We start from the raw sequence: 12894 nt of genomic DNA, 5'->3' as shown, positions 1-12894 counted from the left end.
ACCAGCCAGACTAATCAAAAGCCACGTTAGGGACCCCTCCAAAGTAAGAGATTTGCGAGCCTCCTATCCAGAGGCCAGAGACTACTGACTTGGCTGATGGATCGGGATCCCACAAATGAGTACACCCCTCTGTAAAAACAAATCTTTTTTTTCTGTTTTATTGTTTTCATATTCTTAGGATCATAACGTGTTTTATTGGTACTATTTTGGGATATGTAAGTCTTTTTGGTCATCCTTATTTTTGTGATAAAATGACAAATGTGTGTGTTTTTTTTGTTGGAATTTGTTTTTTATTTGATAAAAAAAAATTATTGAGAAAACAAAACCTGTTTTTCAACATTTTTGTAAATGATTAGTTTCACAACGGGAACACGCAATGCGTTAGTTGCATAAATAATCCATTAGTGCAGTTCAATGTCCAGCCTGTGTGTGTTATATTGGCAGGCCGCCTATTAGATGGGGTCTCCAGTCGGATCTAATATCTCCAGTGACCATGGCATGTAAGGAGTTAACGGAGCAGCGGCAGAGTGCTGACAGTGCACCCTTTCACTGCTGGGTCCCTGCTTGATGTGGGTAGTGAGCACTGTTGGATGGAGCCCTGGGATCATGATTCCAGGATGAAGATGCAAGTCCTAATGTCAATGGGCATGTTCCATTAGGAAGTGCTTTGACGGGAAGTGGTTTATCTACTACATTTTTTTTATCTTAACATCCAATATTATGAAAGCTTAGGTTTGATCTCTGGTATCAAAGGGTTTTTTAATCTCCAGCATTCATGGTATATGCACAGGATATGCCATAATAGCTGGATAGGTGATGGTGTTACCTCCCGGGCCTCTGCCTGTCAGGAGTACAGGAGTTCCACTTTGCATTGGCTAACATTCTGAAGCCCGCCATCCTGTTCTTGGTTAGATATGGGTACCCATACTCATCTGCTTTTTCTTTTCTTTTCCAAGGACTTGAGAAGGTTCCTTTACAAAAAACTTCCAAGGTACTTTCTTTCCATAGTTTTTCGTATGATTAATGATTGCTATTATGTAATTATATTTAATAATTTAAGACCTCAACTCCCAAGGTCTGAATAACAAAACTCCTGCCCTCCTCTCTCTGACGATACAGCCTGGTCTCTGGGGCCTTTATTTCTGATACCAATGCCCATGCGTTGGCTCGTTAACAATGGTCATTCTGATGTGAGGTGTGTAGTAAATTATGTCTATTACTAACATAACCTTTTGATTGTTTTTTTATTAGTGTTGAAGGACTTCATGCCATTGTAGTGTCAGACAGAGATGGGGTACCTGTAATTAAAGGTAAGGAACTAGAATGGACATGCATGTCTCGGCATGCAGTTCTGCTGCAATGTGGTTCTCTGCCCTTATACCCACTCTTACAGCTAGGTTACACACCTCAACTGTTATCTCAAACTTCCAAATTAATGATGCGGATATGATGAACCACTGGTGAGCGCACAAGCAACTATCTGACCAGCAGATTTGTTCCTGCCAATATTGGAACTCAATCTAATAATTTCAGCCATAATGATAATTGAGATTAAAGAAGTTGTCCACTACTTGTACATTGATGCCCTATCCATAGGATAGGACATCAATGTCTGGTCGGTTGGGGTCCCACACCCGGCACTCCCGCCGATCCGCTGTTATCGGTGCCGCTGGCTGTAAGTGCTTACTTGCGGAGCTTGGCCATCAAGTTGTAGTGGCCACCACAGGGTACTTCACATTCGCCTCCTATTCAGTTCAATTTAATAAGAGGCGGATGTGTAGTACTCCACGGCGGCCACTACAACTAGGCGGCCAAGATCTGCAAGTAAGCACTTCCGTCCGGCAGCACCGATTACAGCTGATCATCAGGGGTGCTGGTTGTGGGACCCCAGTTGATCAGACATTGATGCTCTATCCTACGCATGGGGCATCAATGTAAAAGTAGTGGATGGGTTTGTTTCCATGTTGAGATTTTTTTTTTTTTTTTTTAAGCGGTTTTTGTAGCTAAATCCAGAAATGAATAATAAATGATAGATGTCTCTTTTTTTAATCCACTCTTGGTTTTGGCTTCAAAAACTGCATCAAAATCTGAAGTTGGAAACCACTTTCATTATTTTTAAAAGGAAAAAGAGGGTGATATGAATCTTAATACAATTAGTTTACTTTATTTTTTAGTCCGCTTAGAGGACTTGAAAACCTGTGATCCTTTGCTTTTTCTATATACTGCAAAACTATGATTGCTCTATTTAACTGCCACTGCCAGTGATTGACAGCAGCGCCTAGGTAGTTAAACATCAGCGACTGGAACAAGCGCTGCTGCTGAAGACTGATGGTGGCTGTATAGCAGCCGGTATATGGCGCAAGCTGAGCCCCCTCCACACATGCAGACCCCAGTACGAACATACAGGTACATGCATTTGCTCCAGAGTTGTAAAGAGCCATGCCACATGACTTGGGCTATAAAGCCAAACCAGGACCCTCTATTTGTGTACAGCCATTTTGGGCTGCTTGTACCTCATCAACCAAAAGTAGGAGACTGGATTATAGAAATGTTCACATTCAAACACTTATTGCTGTTTTCTTTATCAGTTGCAAATGAGAATTCCCCTGAACATGCTCTGAGGCCATGTTTCCTATCCACATTTGCACTGGCCACTGACCAGGGAAGCAAGCTGGGACTCTCCGAAAACAAAAGCATCATATGTTACTACACCACGTATCAGGTAGGTAAGGCTGTAGACCCAGGACGGCTTTGTGAGCATCGGGTGTGATTATCACGATCGGTGGTGGTGATGGACATGCTCATCCCAACCAGATTCAAGTGGTATCATCTTCTGGTTTAGAGTTTTTTGGGGGCAGGTATTTTCGGGCAGGTCTGTCTGACCTGCTATACAGTTGGCTTTAGATATGTAGATTGTAAATATTTTCCATAGTTCTCAAAGAGATTGTCCCAAATCAGAAAATCGTGATCCCTGGGTGCAGTTTGTTATAAAACGATTGTAAAATTGTCTGGTGTAAGCCACCCTCTTCCGGTCCGGTGCTGAGCCTCTCCGGCTGCTCCATGTGTCCAGTATTACCTGCGGGGCCGATGTCACATCAGCAGCTTGGCAGCCAGTCAGTGAGCTCAGGTGTTTTGAGTGGGGTGTTTTGTCTACACCGCCAAGCCACTGAGCTCTCTGATTTGCTGGTGTGCTGTCGACATGACGTCAGCGCTGCAGCCCATATCCGTTACCGAGAGCTATGGTGGAGACTCAGCCCTGCACCTGGGGAGGGGGAGTAAAGCGTGGGGTCCAAGAACAAGCTAAACCCTGATGAAACACTTTGTTTTAATTCCATTTGTTATGAGGATTGTGTGTAAAGTGCCGGTGTTAATAGACATATTAATAGGCCCATCCTCCTTTTAGAATTGCTGTTTCAGTCCTCATTGCACTGATATTAACCGGATCTCACTGTGTTTTCTTTGTGGTCCACAAGTCACTTTCTCCATGCATACCTCACATTACGGTTCATAGGGATCCATTGGAAGTGTTTTCCATGTTCATTGTACAGTAAAGCATCATTTACACAATAGAAAACGCCTTTAAGCAGCATGGAAATATGGAGGTTATAAGTATCACTTCATTTCTATTGTCTGTAAGTCATTGATTTGTGTTTCAGGTTGTCCAGTTTAACAGATTGCCGTTGGTTGTGAGCTTCATAGCTAGCAGCAATGCCAATACAGGTAGGCGTTCTTCTGTATTATTTACATTGTATTTACATGTCTAGCCCGATAAAAGGTGCAGTGTACAGTACAGACCAAAAGTTTGGACACACCTTCTCATTTAAAGATTTTTCTGTATTTTCATGACTTTGAAAATTGTACATTCACACTGAAGGCGTCAAAACTATGAATTAACACATGTGGAATTATATACTTACTAGATGGTGGCCCGATTCTAACGCATCGGGTATTCTAGAATATGTATGCGGCCGACCGGGCGCAATTAGCAGAGCGGTGTTTAAATTTGGCGCCAAAATCGCTGATTGGTCGCGTTTGGCAACCGCGACCAATCAGCAAAGCGGTGTTTAAATTTGGCGGCAATATCGGAGGTTGGTCGCGGGCGGCGGCCGCGACCAATCAGCGAACCGTGTTAGTGAGAACTGGAGAGCGTGTTTAAATTTGGCACCAAAATCGCTGATTAGTCGCGACCAATCAGCAGAGCGGTTTTTAAATTTGGCGCCAATACTGCTGATTGGTCGCGACCGCCGACCAATCAGCAGAGCGATGCAGAGCGTTGTTTAAATTTGGCGCCAAAATCGCTGATTGGTCGCGGATGGCGGCCGCAACCAATCAGCAGAGCGGTGTTTAAATTTGGCACCAATCTCGCTGATTGGTCGCGGATGGCGGCCGCGACCAATCAGCAAAGCGGTGTTTAAATTTTGGGCCAAAATCGCTGATTGGTCGCGGGCGGCGGTCGCGACCAATCGGCGAACCGTGTTAGTGAGGACTGGAGAGCGTGTTTACATTTGGCACCAAAATCGCTGATTAGTCGCGACCGCGACCAATCAGCAAAGAGGTGTTTAAATTTGGCGACAATACTGCTGATTGGTCGCAGCCGGCGACCGCGACCAATCAGCAGAGCGATGCAGAGCGGGGTTTAAATTTGGCGCCAAAATCGCTGATTAGTCGTGGCTGACGGCCGCGACCAATCAGCAGAGGGTTGTTTAAATTTGGCGCCAAAATCGCTGATTGGTCGCGGCCGGCGGCCTCAACCAATCAGCAGAGCGGTGTTTAAAATTGTCGCCAATCTCGCTGATTGTTCGCGGCTGGCGGCCGCGACCAATCAGCAGAGCGGGGTTTAAATTTGGCACCAATAATGCTGATGGGTCGCGGCCGGCGACCGCGACCAATCAGCAGAGCGGGGTTTAAATTTGGCCCCAATACTGCTAATGGGTCGCGGCAAGCGACTGCGACCAATCAGCAGAGCGTTGTTTAAATTTGGCACAAAAAACGAAGATTGGTCGCGGCCGGTGGTTGCGACCAATCAGCAGAGTGAGGTTTAAATTTGGCGCCAATACTGCTGACTGGTCACGACCGACAACCGCGACCAATCAGCAGAGCGGTGTTTAAATTTTGCGCCAATACTGCTGATTGATCTCGGCCAGCGACCGAGATCAATCAGCAGAGCGTTGCTTAAATTTGGCGCCAATCTCGTTGATTGGTCGCGGACTCCAGCTGACGTTGGGCGTGACCAATCACCGATTGGGCGCCACATTTAAATAGCGTCCGCGACCAATCAGCACAGCGGTGTTTAAATGTGGAGCCAAGATCGGTGATTGGTCGCGGCCGATATTTAAATTTGGCGCCCAAACCGGTGATTGGTCGCGGGCAGCGCCAGCGACCAATCAGCGATTTTAAACACAAATGTCCGGACCTTTGTAACACCATGCAGATACTGTGGGGACATCAGCGGCTAGGGTGTGAAGGGAAGACAGGGGAGCGGCGCTACGGGTCCGGATACTTCTGCTCCGAGCGCCCGCTCATGTCCCGGGTTCTCGGAGCGGAAGTACCCGCACAGGCAGCGCCGCTGACATCCAATTGGTCGCGGCCGCTATTTAAATCTGCAGCACAAATCGGTGATTGGTCGCTGTCTTGGCCCGCAACCAATCACTGATTTTGGTGCCAAAGTTAAACACTATTGTGCTCATTGGTCGCGGCCGCTGAACGCGACCAATCACCGATTTGGGCGCCAAATTTAAACATCGGCCGCGACCAATCACCGATCTTGGCTCCACATTTAAACACCGCTGTGCTGATTGGTCGCGGCCGATATTTAAATTTGGCGCCCAAATCGGTGATTGGTCGCGGGCAGCGAAAAAGTGAAAACGTGAAAAAATACTTTTTCATTTTTATGAATCAATTTGTGAAGCACCTGGGGTTCCAAGTGCTCACTATGCATCTAGATAGGTGCCTTGGGGGGTCTAGTTTCCAAAATGGGGTCACTTGTGGGGGAGCTCCAATGTTTGGGCACACAGGGACTCTCCAAATGCAACATGGTATCCGCTAACAAATTGAATGGAAAATCGGCTCAAATTGTTAGCGGACACCACGTTGCGTTTGGAGAGCCCCTCTGTGCCCAAACTTTGGAGCTCCCCCACAAGTGACCCCATTTTGGAAACTAGACTCCCCAAGGCACCTTTCTAGATGCATAGTGAGCACTTGGAACCCCCAGGTGCTTCACAAATTGATTCGTAAAAATGAAAAAGTGAAAAAAAAAACACTTTTTCATTTTTATGAATCAATTTGTGAAACACCTGGGGTTCCAAGTGCTCACTATGCATCTAGATAGGTGCCTTGGGGGGTCTAGTTTCCAAAATGGGGTCACTTGTGGGGGAGCTCCAAAGTTTGGGCACACAGGGGCTCTCCAAACGCAACATGGTGTCCGCTAACAATTTGAGCCGACAATTTGTTAGCGGATATCATGTTGCATTTGGAGAGTCCCTGTGTGCCCAAACATTGGAGCTCCCCCACAAGTGACCCCATTTTGGAAACTAGACCCCCCAAGGCACCTATCTAGATGCATAGTGAGCACTTGGAACCCCCAGGTGCTTCACAAATTGATTCGTAAAAATGAAAAAGTGAAAAAAAAAACACTTTTTCATTTTTATGAATCAATTTGTGAAGCACATGGGGGTTCCAAGTGCTCACTATGCATCTAGATAGGTGCCTTGGGGGGTCTAGTTTCCAAAATGGGGTCACTTGTGGGGGAGCTCCAAAGTTTGGGCACACAGGGGCTCTCCAAACGCAACATGGTGTCCGCTAACAATTTGAGCCGACAATTTGTTAGCGGATATCATGTTGCATTTGGAGAGTCCCTGTGTGCCCAAACTTTGGAGCTCCCCCACAAGTGACCCCATTTTGGAAACTAGACCCCCCAAGGCACCTATCTAGATGCATAGTGAGCACTTGGAACCCCCAGGTGCTTCACAAATTGATTTGTAAAAATGAAAAAGTGAAAAAAAAAACACTTTTTCATTTTTATGAATCAATTTGTGAAGCACCTGGGGGTTCCAAGTGCTCACTATGCATCTAGATAGGTGCCTTGGGGGGTCTAGTTTCCAAATGGGGTCACTTGTGGGGGAGCTCCAAAGTTTGGGCACACAGGGGCTCTCCAAACGCAACATGGCGTCCGCTAACAATTTGAGCCGATTTTCCATTCAATTTGTTAGCGGACACCATGTCGCGTTTGGAGAGCCCGTGATGTGCCTAAACAGTGGAGCTCCCCCACAAGTGTCCCCATTTTGGAAACTATACCCCTCAAGGATTTTATTAAGGTGTATAGTGAACATTTTGAACCCAGAGGTACTGCACAGAATTTGTTTACATTAGGTCATCATATTGAATAAGTTGTCATTATTCTTGAGCGCAAGTGCTCGCTACTTGAGTTTGCATCGGGTACTCAGGTATGCACCATGTACAGCGTGTGCTCGAGTGACATGCTCGAGTCCCTGCTCCGCATGTTTCACGGTTATTAGACACCCAAAAAAAAACATGCGGGGATCGCTCGTGCATGGCAGGCAATCCCCGTAAAGTTTTTTTGGCCGCGAAGCATATGGGGCAGAGACTCGAGCATGTCACTAAAATACCCACGATACTCAACGCATACCAGAGCACCCGATGCAAACTCAAGTAGCGAGCACTTGCGCTCAACACTAGTCGCCATATCGTCATCTTTTTTTCTTACTTTTGAAAAAAATCCCAACCCCAGCCCTAACCCTAGCACAACCCTAACCATAGCACAACCCTAGCCCCAGCACAACCCTAGCCCCAGCACAACCCTAGCCCCAGCACAGCCCTAGCCCCAAACCCAGCCCTAACCCTAGCCCAATCCTAACCCAAGAGTTTATTTTTGACGCCGTTCCTTGTGCGGTATAAGTGATTAGACGACTTTATTCTTCGGGTCGGTGTGATTACAGCAATGGCAGAATCATATGGGGTTTTTATGACTGACAGCTGTCACACACTAAAAGACGCATTTTTTTGTAAAATCTAGTTTTTGCATCGCCATATTTTGAGAGCTATAATTTTTCCAGATTTTGGCAGACAGTCATGTGACGGCTCGTTTTTTGCGGGATGACTTGACGTTGTTATTGGTGCCATTTTCAGGCACGAGATATTTTTTGATCGCTTTCTATTCCGATTTTTGGGAGGCAGAATAAACAAAAACCAACAATTCAGGAATTGTTTTTTTTTTTTTTTTTTTTTATTCTGTTCCGCGTGTGGTAAAACTGATGAGGTAGCTTTATTCTTCGGGTCAGTACGTTTACAGCGGTACCACATTTGTATCATTTTTCTATGTTTTGGCGCTTATACACAATAAAAGCTATTTTATAGAAAAAAATATTTTTTAGCATCGCTTTATTCTGAGAGCTATAACTTTTTTACTTTTCGGCTGATGGAGCTGTATGGCGGCTTGTTTTTTGCGGGACAAGATGACGTTTTCAGCGGTACCATTTTTATTTATATGCGTCTTTTTGATCGCGTGTTATTCAACTTTTTGTTTGGCGGTATGGTGATAAAGCATTGTTTTTTGCTTCGTTTTTTTATTTATTTTTTTTACCGTGTTCACTGAAGGGGTTAACTAGTGGGACAGTTTTATAGGTCAGGTTGTTCCGGACGCGGCGATACCAAATATGTGTACTTTTATTGTTTTTTTTTGTTTTTTTTTATAATAATATTTATTGATGGGTACATTATATTTTTATTTTTGGTGGATTATTTTTTTTATTTTTTTTTTATATTTTTGCAATTTTTTTTTTTTCCACTTTCAGACAGTTTATACACTTTATTACTTTGTCCCACTCTGGGACTTTCACTTTTTTTTCTCTGATCGCCTGCATGGCACAGGAATGGAGCACCATCCCTATGCCATGCAGGCTATCAGCGGTGCACAGTGTGAAGATTGTTTGGAAATGCACTGCGCATGTCCAAACAATCTTCCTGCTGTCTGGTGACCCGGATGTTGTCATGACGACATCGGGTCGTCATGGCAACACCCGGGAAGCCTTTGCAGACTGCGCTGGAAGCCGGAAGAGGAGGTGAGTATCGGCGATCACCTCCCCTTGCCCCCGCAATGCCGCGATCGGCTGCGATCGACTTCGATCGCAGCATCGCGGGGGTTAATGTGCTGGGAGTGGTGCAGGACCGCTCCCTGCACATAGTACCGGGTGTCAGCTGTGACAATCAGCTGACACCCGGCGGCGATCGCGCCCGCACAGCCTGTGTGCGCGCGCGATCGCCATGACGTACTAATACAGGTCTGGCTCTTAAGTCCCAGGGCACAGACGCGTATTAGTACGTCAGATGTTGTTAAGGGGTTAACGTCAAAAAAGTGCTCTGGTCTCCAATTCTCAACACTAGTCCTGGCAGATCCACTTCCAACTTGTGCCCGCTTTCCTGGACTATAATACGGGTGTCCTATTCTTCAGAGGATAGCACGCCCATCATTCAGCTGAGTGGAAGCAATGGATCTAAATTGACTCTCACATCAAACATTTGCTTAAAATCTGTCTGGTGAAAACAAGTAACCGCCTATGCACAAGGTAGCTGATAACTGATTGATTGGTGGAGGTATGACCACTGCAACCTGCACCGATTGGTAAAAGGGGGCACTTTCATGCCCATTAGAAAGATGGTTGACCGCTGCTCTACTCATTCCCTGTGGGCTGTGGAATGCTGCATTCGGCTTTTTCTGGCCGCCCCATAGAGAACGAATGGTCCTGCAATCAGGCATGTGCACTGCTGATGAACTTTAATGAGGATAAAAGTACCCTGCTGGTGATAAAAATTTCTTGATTTGCCCCCACTAATCAATAAGTGATAACTCGTCTTTGGAGAATCCCTTTAGCCAAAATGTATTGGCTTCATGTGTGCTCTGAATGGAAGCCACTACAATAGTAATTACACTGCACAACAAATGCCATCAATAACCAGTCTCAGACGCATCCAGCACTATGTCTACCATATTGTCCACCTGAACTAAGATTACACAGTGGGCTAGTCATCACTGACCAGTTATCAGCCACTAACAAATGTCACAACTGGCTCAACATAGTCAAGTTTTAGTTCTATCTGCATAATATTAGTTTCATTTTGTAATGAGGATTAAAGTTCCTTCTGCTTCCAAACAGTGCGACACGACCTCCACGATCAGTAAGTTACAGAACTTGTCTTCACTCAATATCCCCTTTAAGCAGTTGGACAAAGAGCAGTTCCCATAACAGGTTCCTCTCATTTCTACCGTTTGATGCAGTTTTATGCCGGATGATGGAAAGTTTCAGGTTCCCATTTTCTGCCCTGAAATCGGAGTACACATATTGTCTACAGCAGCTTGTAGTCTGCCAACAGCTGGAATATACATAGAAATATGGACTTCTGCAGTCAATTTTCACTATTTATTCATATATATTTTTTTTTTAGGTCTAATCCTTAGTTTGGAAAAAGAACTTGGCCCCTTGTTTGAAGAGCTTCGGCAAGTGGTGGAGAATTCTTCATCTGCGTGGTCCTCAAAAGAAGTCATGAACTTTTGGTGTGGGGAAAAAAAAAAAGGTTGCCATTTCCAAAGCAATGAAACACTTTGTACTTGTAGTTCTGCCAGTGCACTGAGTAATATTCCTCTCTGCTAGAGAAATGAAGGAGAACTGCTGGATTTCTAGGGGGCATCAGCCCTAACATTTCACATTCACCCTAAGTGAAGGAGCTTATCCGCTGCAGAGATGGATCCAGTTGTGGTTACACTGGGCAATTAACCAACAAATTCCCTGCAGATAACCATTGTATTAACACAGTAAGAGGCGTAGATTTGTATCGGTCGTATTCTCTGTTGCTTTTCTATTTGGAACCACATTAAATTGTAACTTACTGATATTAAACCTAGGACATTGTGTGCACAGAGCCAATGATGACGTGTGAGTGTCTCAGTGAGATCTGCAGATCTTTGTAGCTGGTTTCATAGCGGCTTAAAATGACATTGGTCTGCACTGACGGGTAAAATCCAGAAGCAGAATACTGCTAGAATGGTTTGCTCTCTAGCTCCCCCTGTTGTTAGTCCTCCTCATGGTCACTATGGAGGACGACTGATCAGAGTGAAGCTGCCATCCACCTTCCAAACCACAAATTCTTACCAACACATTAGGACTATAATAGCTAGCTATCTTCAGTGAACTTTCAACCTAGAACGGAGCAGAGCAGTGGCAATGGGGAAAGTCAGATACCTGTAATAATAAACCTCTCGCCACTAGATGGCAGCATAGGACCATTGTAAAAAGTTATTTTCTGCAACTATTAAGCTTGCCTATAGAATATAATGCACTTACCACTGTCTCTTGAGGAACCGAGGCTTGTAGCCTTAAGATTTTTACCTACAAGATTAACGGAAAAAATATTCCAGATGTAATTGTGTGTGGAACTCATTCTGCTTATGATGCAGTTTTTCAGCTCCCATTACTAGGTCTGACACTGGTCTGAGGACGCTCCTGACTGTGGAAAGGAGTAAGCTCGTTCCAATATAAAGTGATGTGCGGCCGCTGCTTTTGGGGGAAAGCTGCTCTTTTGTCAGCGGCATCAAGATTTTCTAACTGTTCATGGGAGGAGAATCACAGATTTGTTAGTGCCACGTTAAACTGGGGTCTTTTGCGGTCAATGTGACGCGCCCCTGGGCCTGTGTCGCGCTGCGTTGCGCACGCGGGAGCCTACCCGGAGCCGGATCAGTGGAGGGTTGTAGTCTCGTGGCGGTGACCCGGTCCGTGCCCAGGGAGTCAAACTAGACGGCAGTCTATTAGTAGTAAATAGTTGATGACTACGCCACCCGTTGAATGCAGCCAGGAAGCTGCTGCTGCAGGGCAGACCGCTGAGGCCGGTGGTAGGATTGTGCAGCGTGATAGTATAACCCCCAACGGGAGGGGTATGGCCTCAGGGCAGCCGACGTGGATGATGGGGGTAGCAGGAACCACTCAGAGACGGTACGGTGTAGTTCAGGGTCTTTACTGGTAACAACGACAGACCCTCCCGGAGTACTTGCTAGCAAACGGGGCCTGGTCAGTCTTTGAGCAGATGGGATCTCCCCTGGCCAGGCGTAGTTGTAGGCCTCCCAAACTGACTGTACTCTTCTGGCTACCTTGCTAGAAGCTGATGTAAGTAGCCCACGTCCCTGAGTGTACCGTGTGGTGCTCACCCGTATGGCCGGTGACTCGGGGCCTTCTAATGGCTTCCGCTCCACGATGGCGGTGCTGGTCCCACGCGTGTGACCGTGCCTTCGGGCTTCTGGGCCAGAGGACCTGAAATCCCCTGCCCGACGGATTCTGCTGCTGGGTAGGAGTTAGTCCCCACAGCCTCGGACTCCGGGTCCGGTAAAGAATCTTCTTAGTCAGGGCGAGCTCTGTAGCTGCCAGCCCCTGACTCCTTGTAACTCTGCTGTTTCCTATGCTGCTTCTCTTCTCCACTCTCCTTGTCTGACTCACCCTGCCTCAGCCCCGGGTTTATACAGGGGAAGTTCTTCCCCTCCCAAGACTGGGCAGGAGGTGTGGCATGCACAGGATCCCTGACCAAAGGACCTCCCACCTGCTCTCAGACATAACATTACATTACTGTGGAAACCAGACCCCTGGGGTGCCACATTCCCCCCTAGTGAAATTTAGTACTCCGGGACTAAACACATTTAGAAAAACATAACAAAGTATAACAATAACAATACTATAAGAAAAACACATAAGATGGTTACGGCGTGTCCGCAACCGGATGCAGTCTTTGAAGAAAAGCAAAGGTGTCCATTTCACCAACACAGGGAGACGTAACCAGGTAGGGGTCTGTCCTACCCCGAGTCCTTAACAGTCTCTAGTCCATCCTGGGTTACGCTCC

The 12894-nt window shown here is 46.1% G+C and overlaps 1 protein-coding gene across 1 annotated transcript; it reads left to right on the top strand.

The window, feature by feature from the left end:
* Window positions 1–508: 508 nt before the first annotated feature.
* Window positions 509–10910, top strand: LOC141197834 (ragulator complex protein LAMTOR3-like). Its single transcript, XM_073662905.1, has 5 exons — window positions 509–991; window positions 1252–1310; window positions 2589–2722; window positions 3657–3720; window positions 10459–10910. The coding sequence occupies exons 1-5, from the start codon at window positions 915–917 to the stop codon at window positions 10662–10664; spliced, it is 540 nt and encodes a 179-aa protein (XP_073519006.1). The 5' UTR covers window positions 509–914; the 3' UTR covers window positions 10665–10910.
* Window positions 10911–12894: the final 1984 nt, after the last annotated feature.

Source organism: Phyllobates terribilis, unplaced genomic scaffold (genome assembly GCF_046119375.1).
Source record: "Phyllobates terribilis strain yellow unplaced genomic scaffold, ASM4611937v1 Scaffold_92__1_contigs__length_6168646, whole genome shotgun sequence".
Lineage (NCBI taxonomy): Eukaryota > Metazoa > Chordata > Amphibia > Anura > Dendrobatidae > Phyllobates > Phyllobates terribilis.
This window is presented reverse-complemented; position numbering and strand designations above follow the sequence as displayed.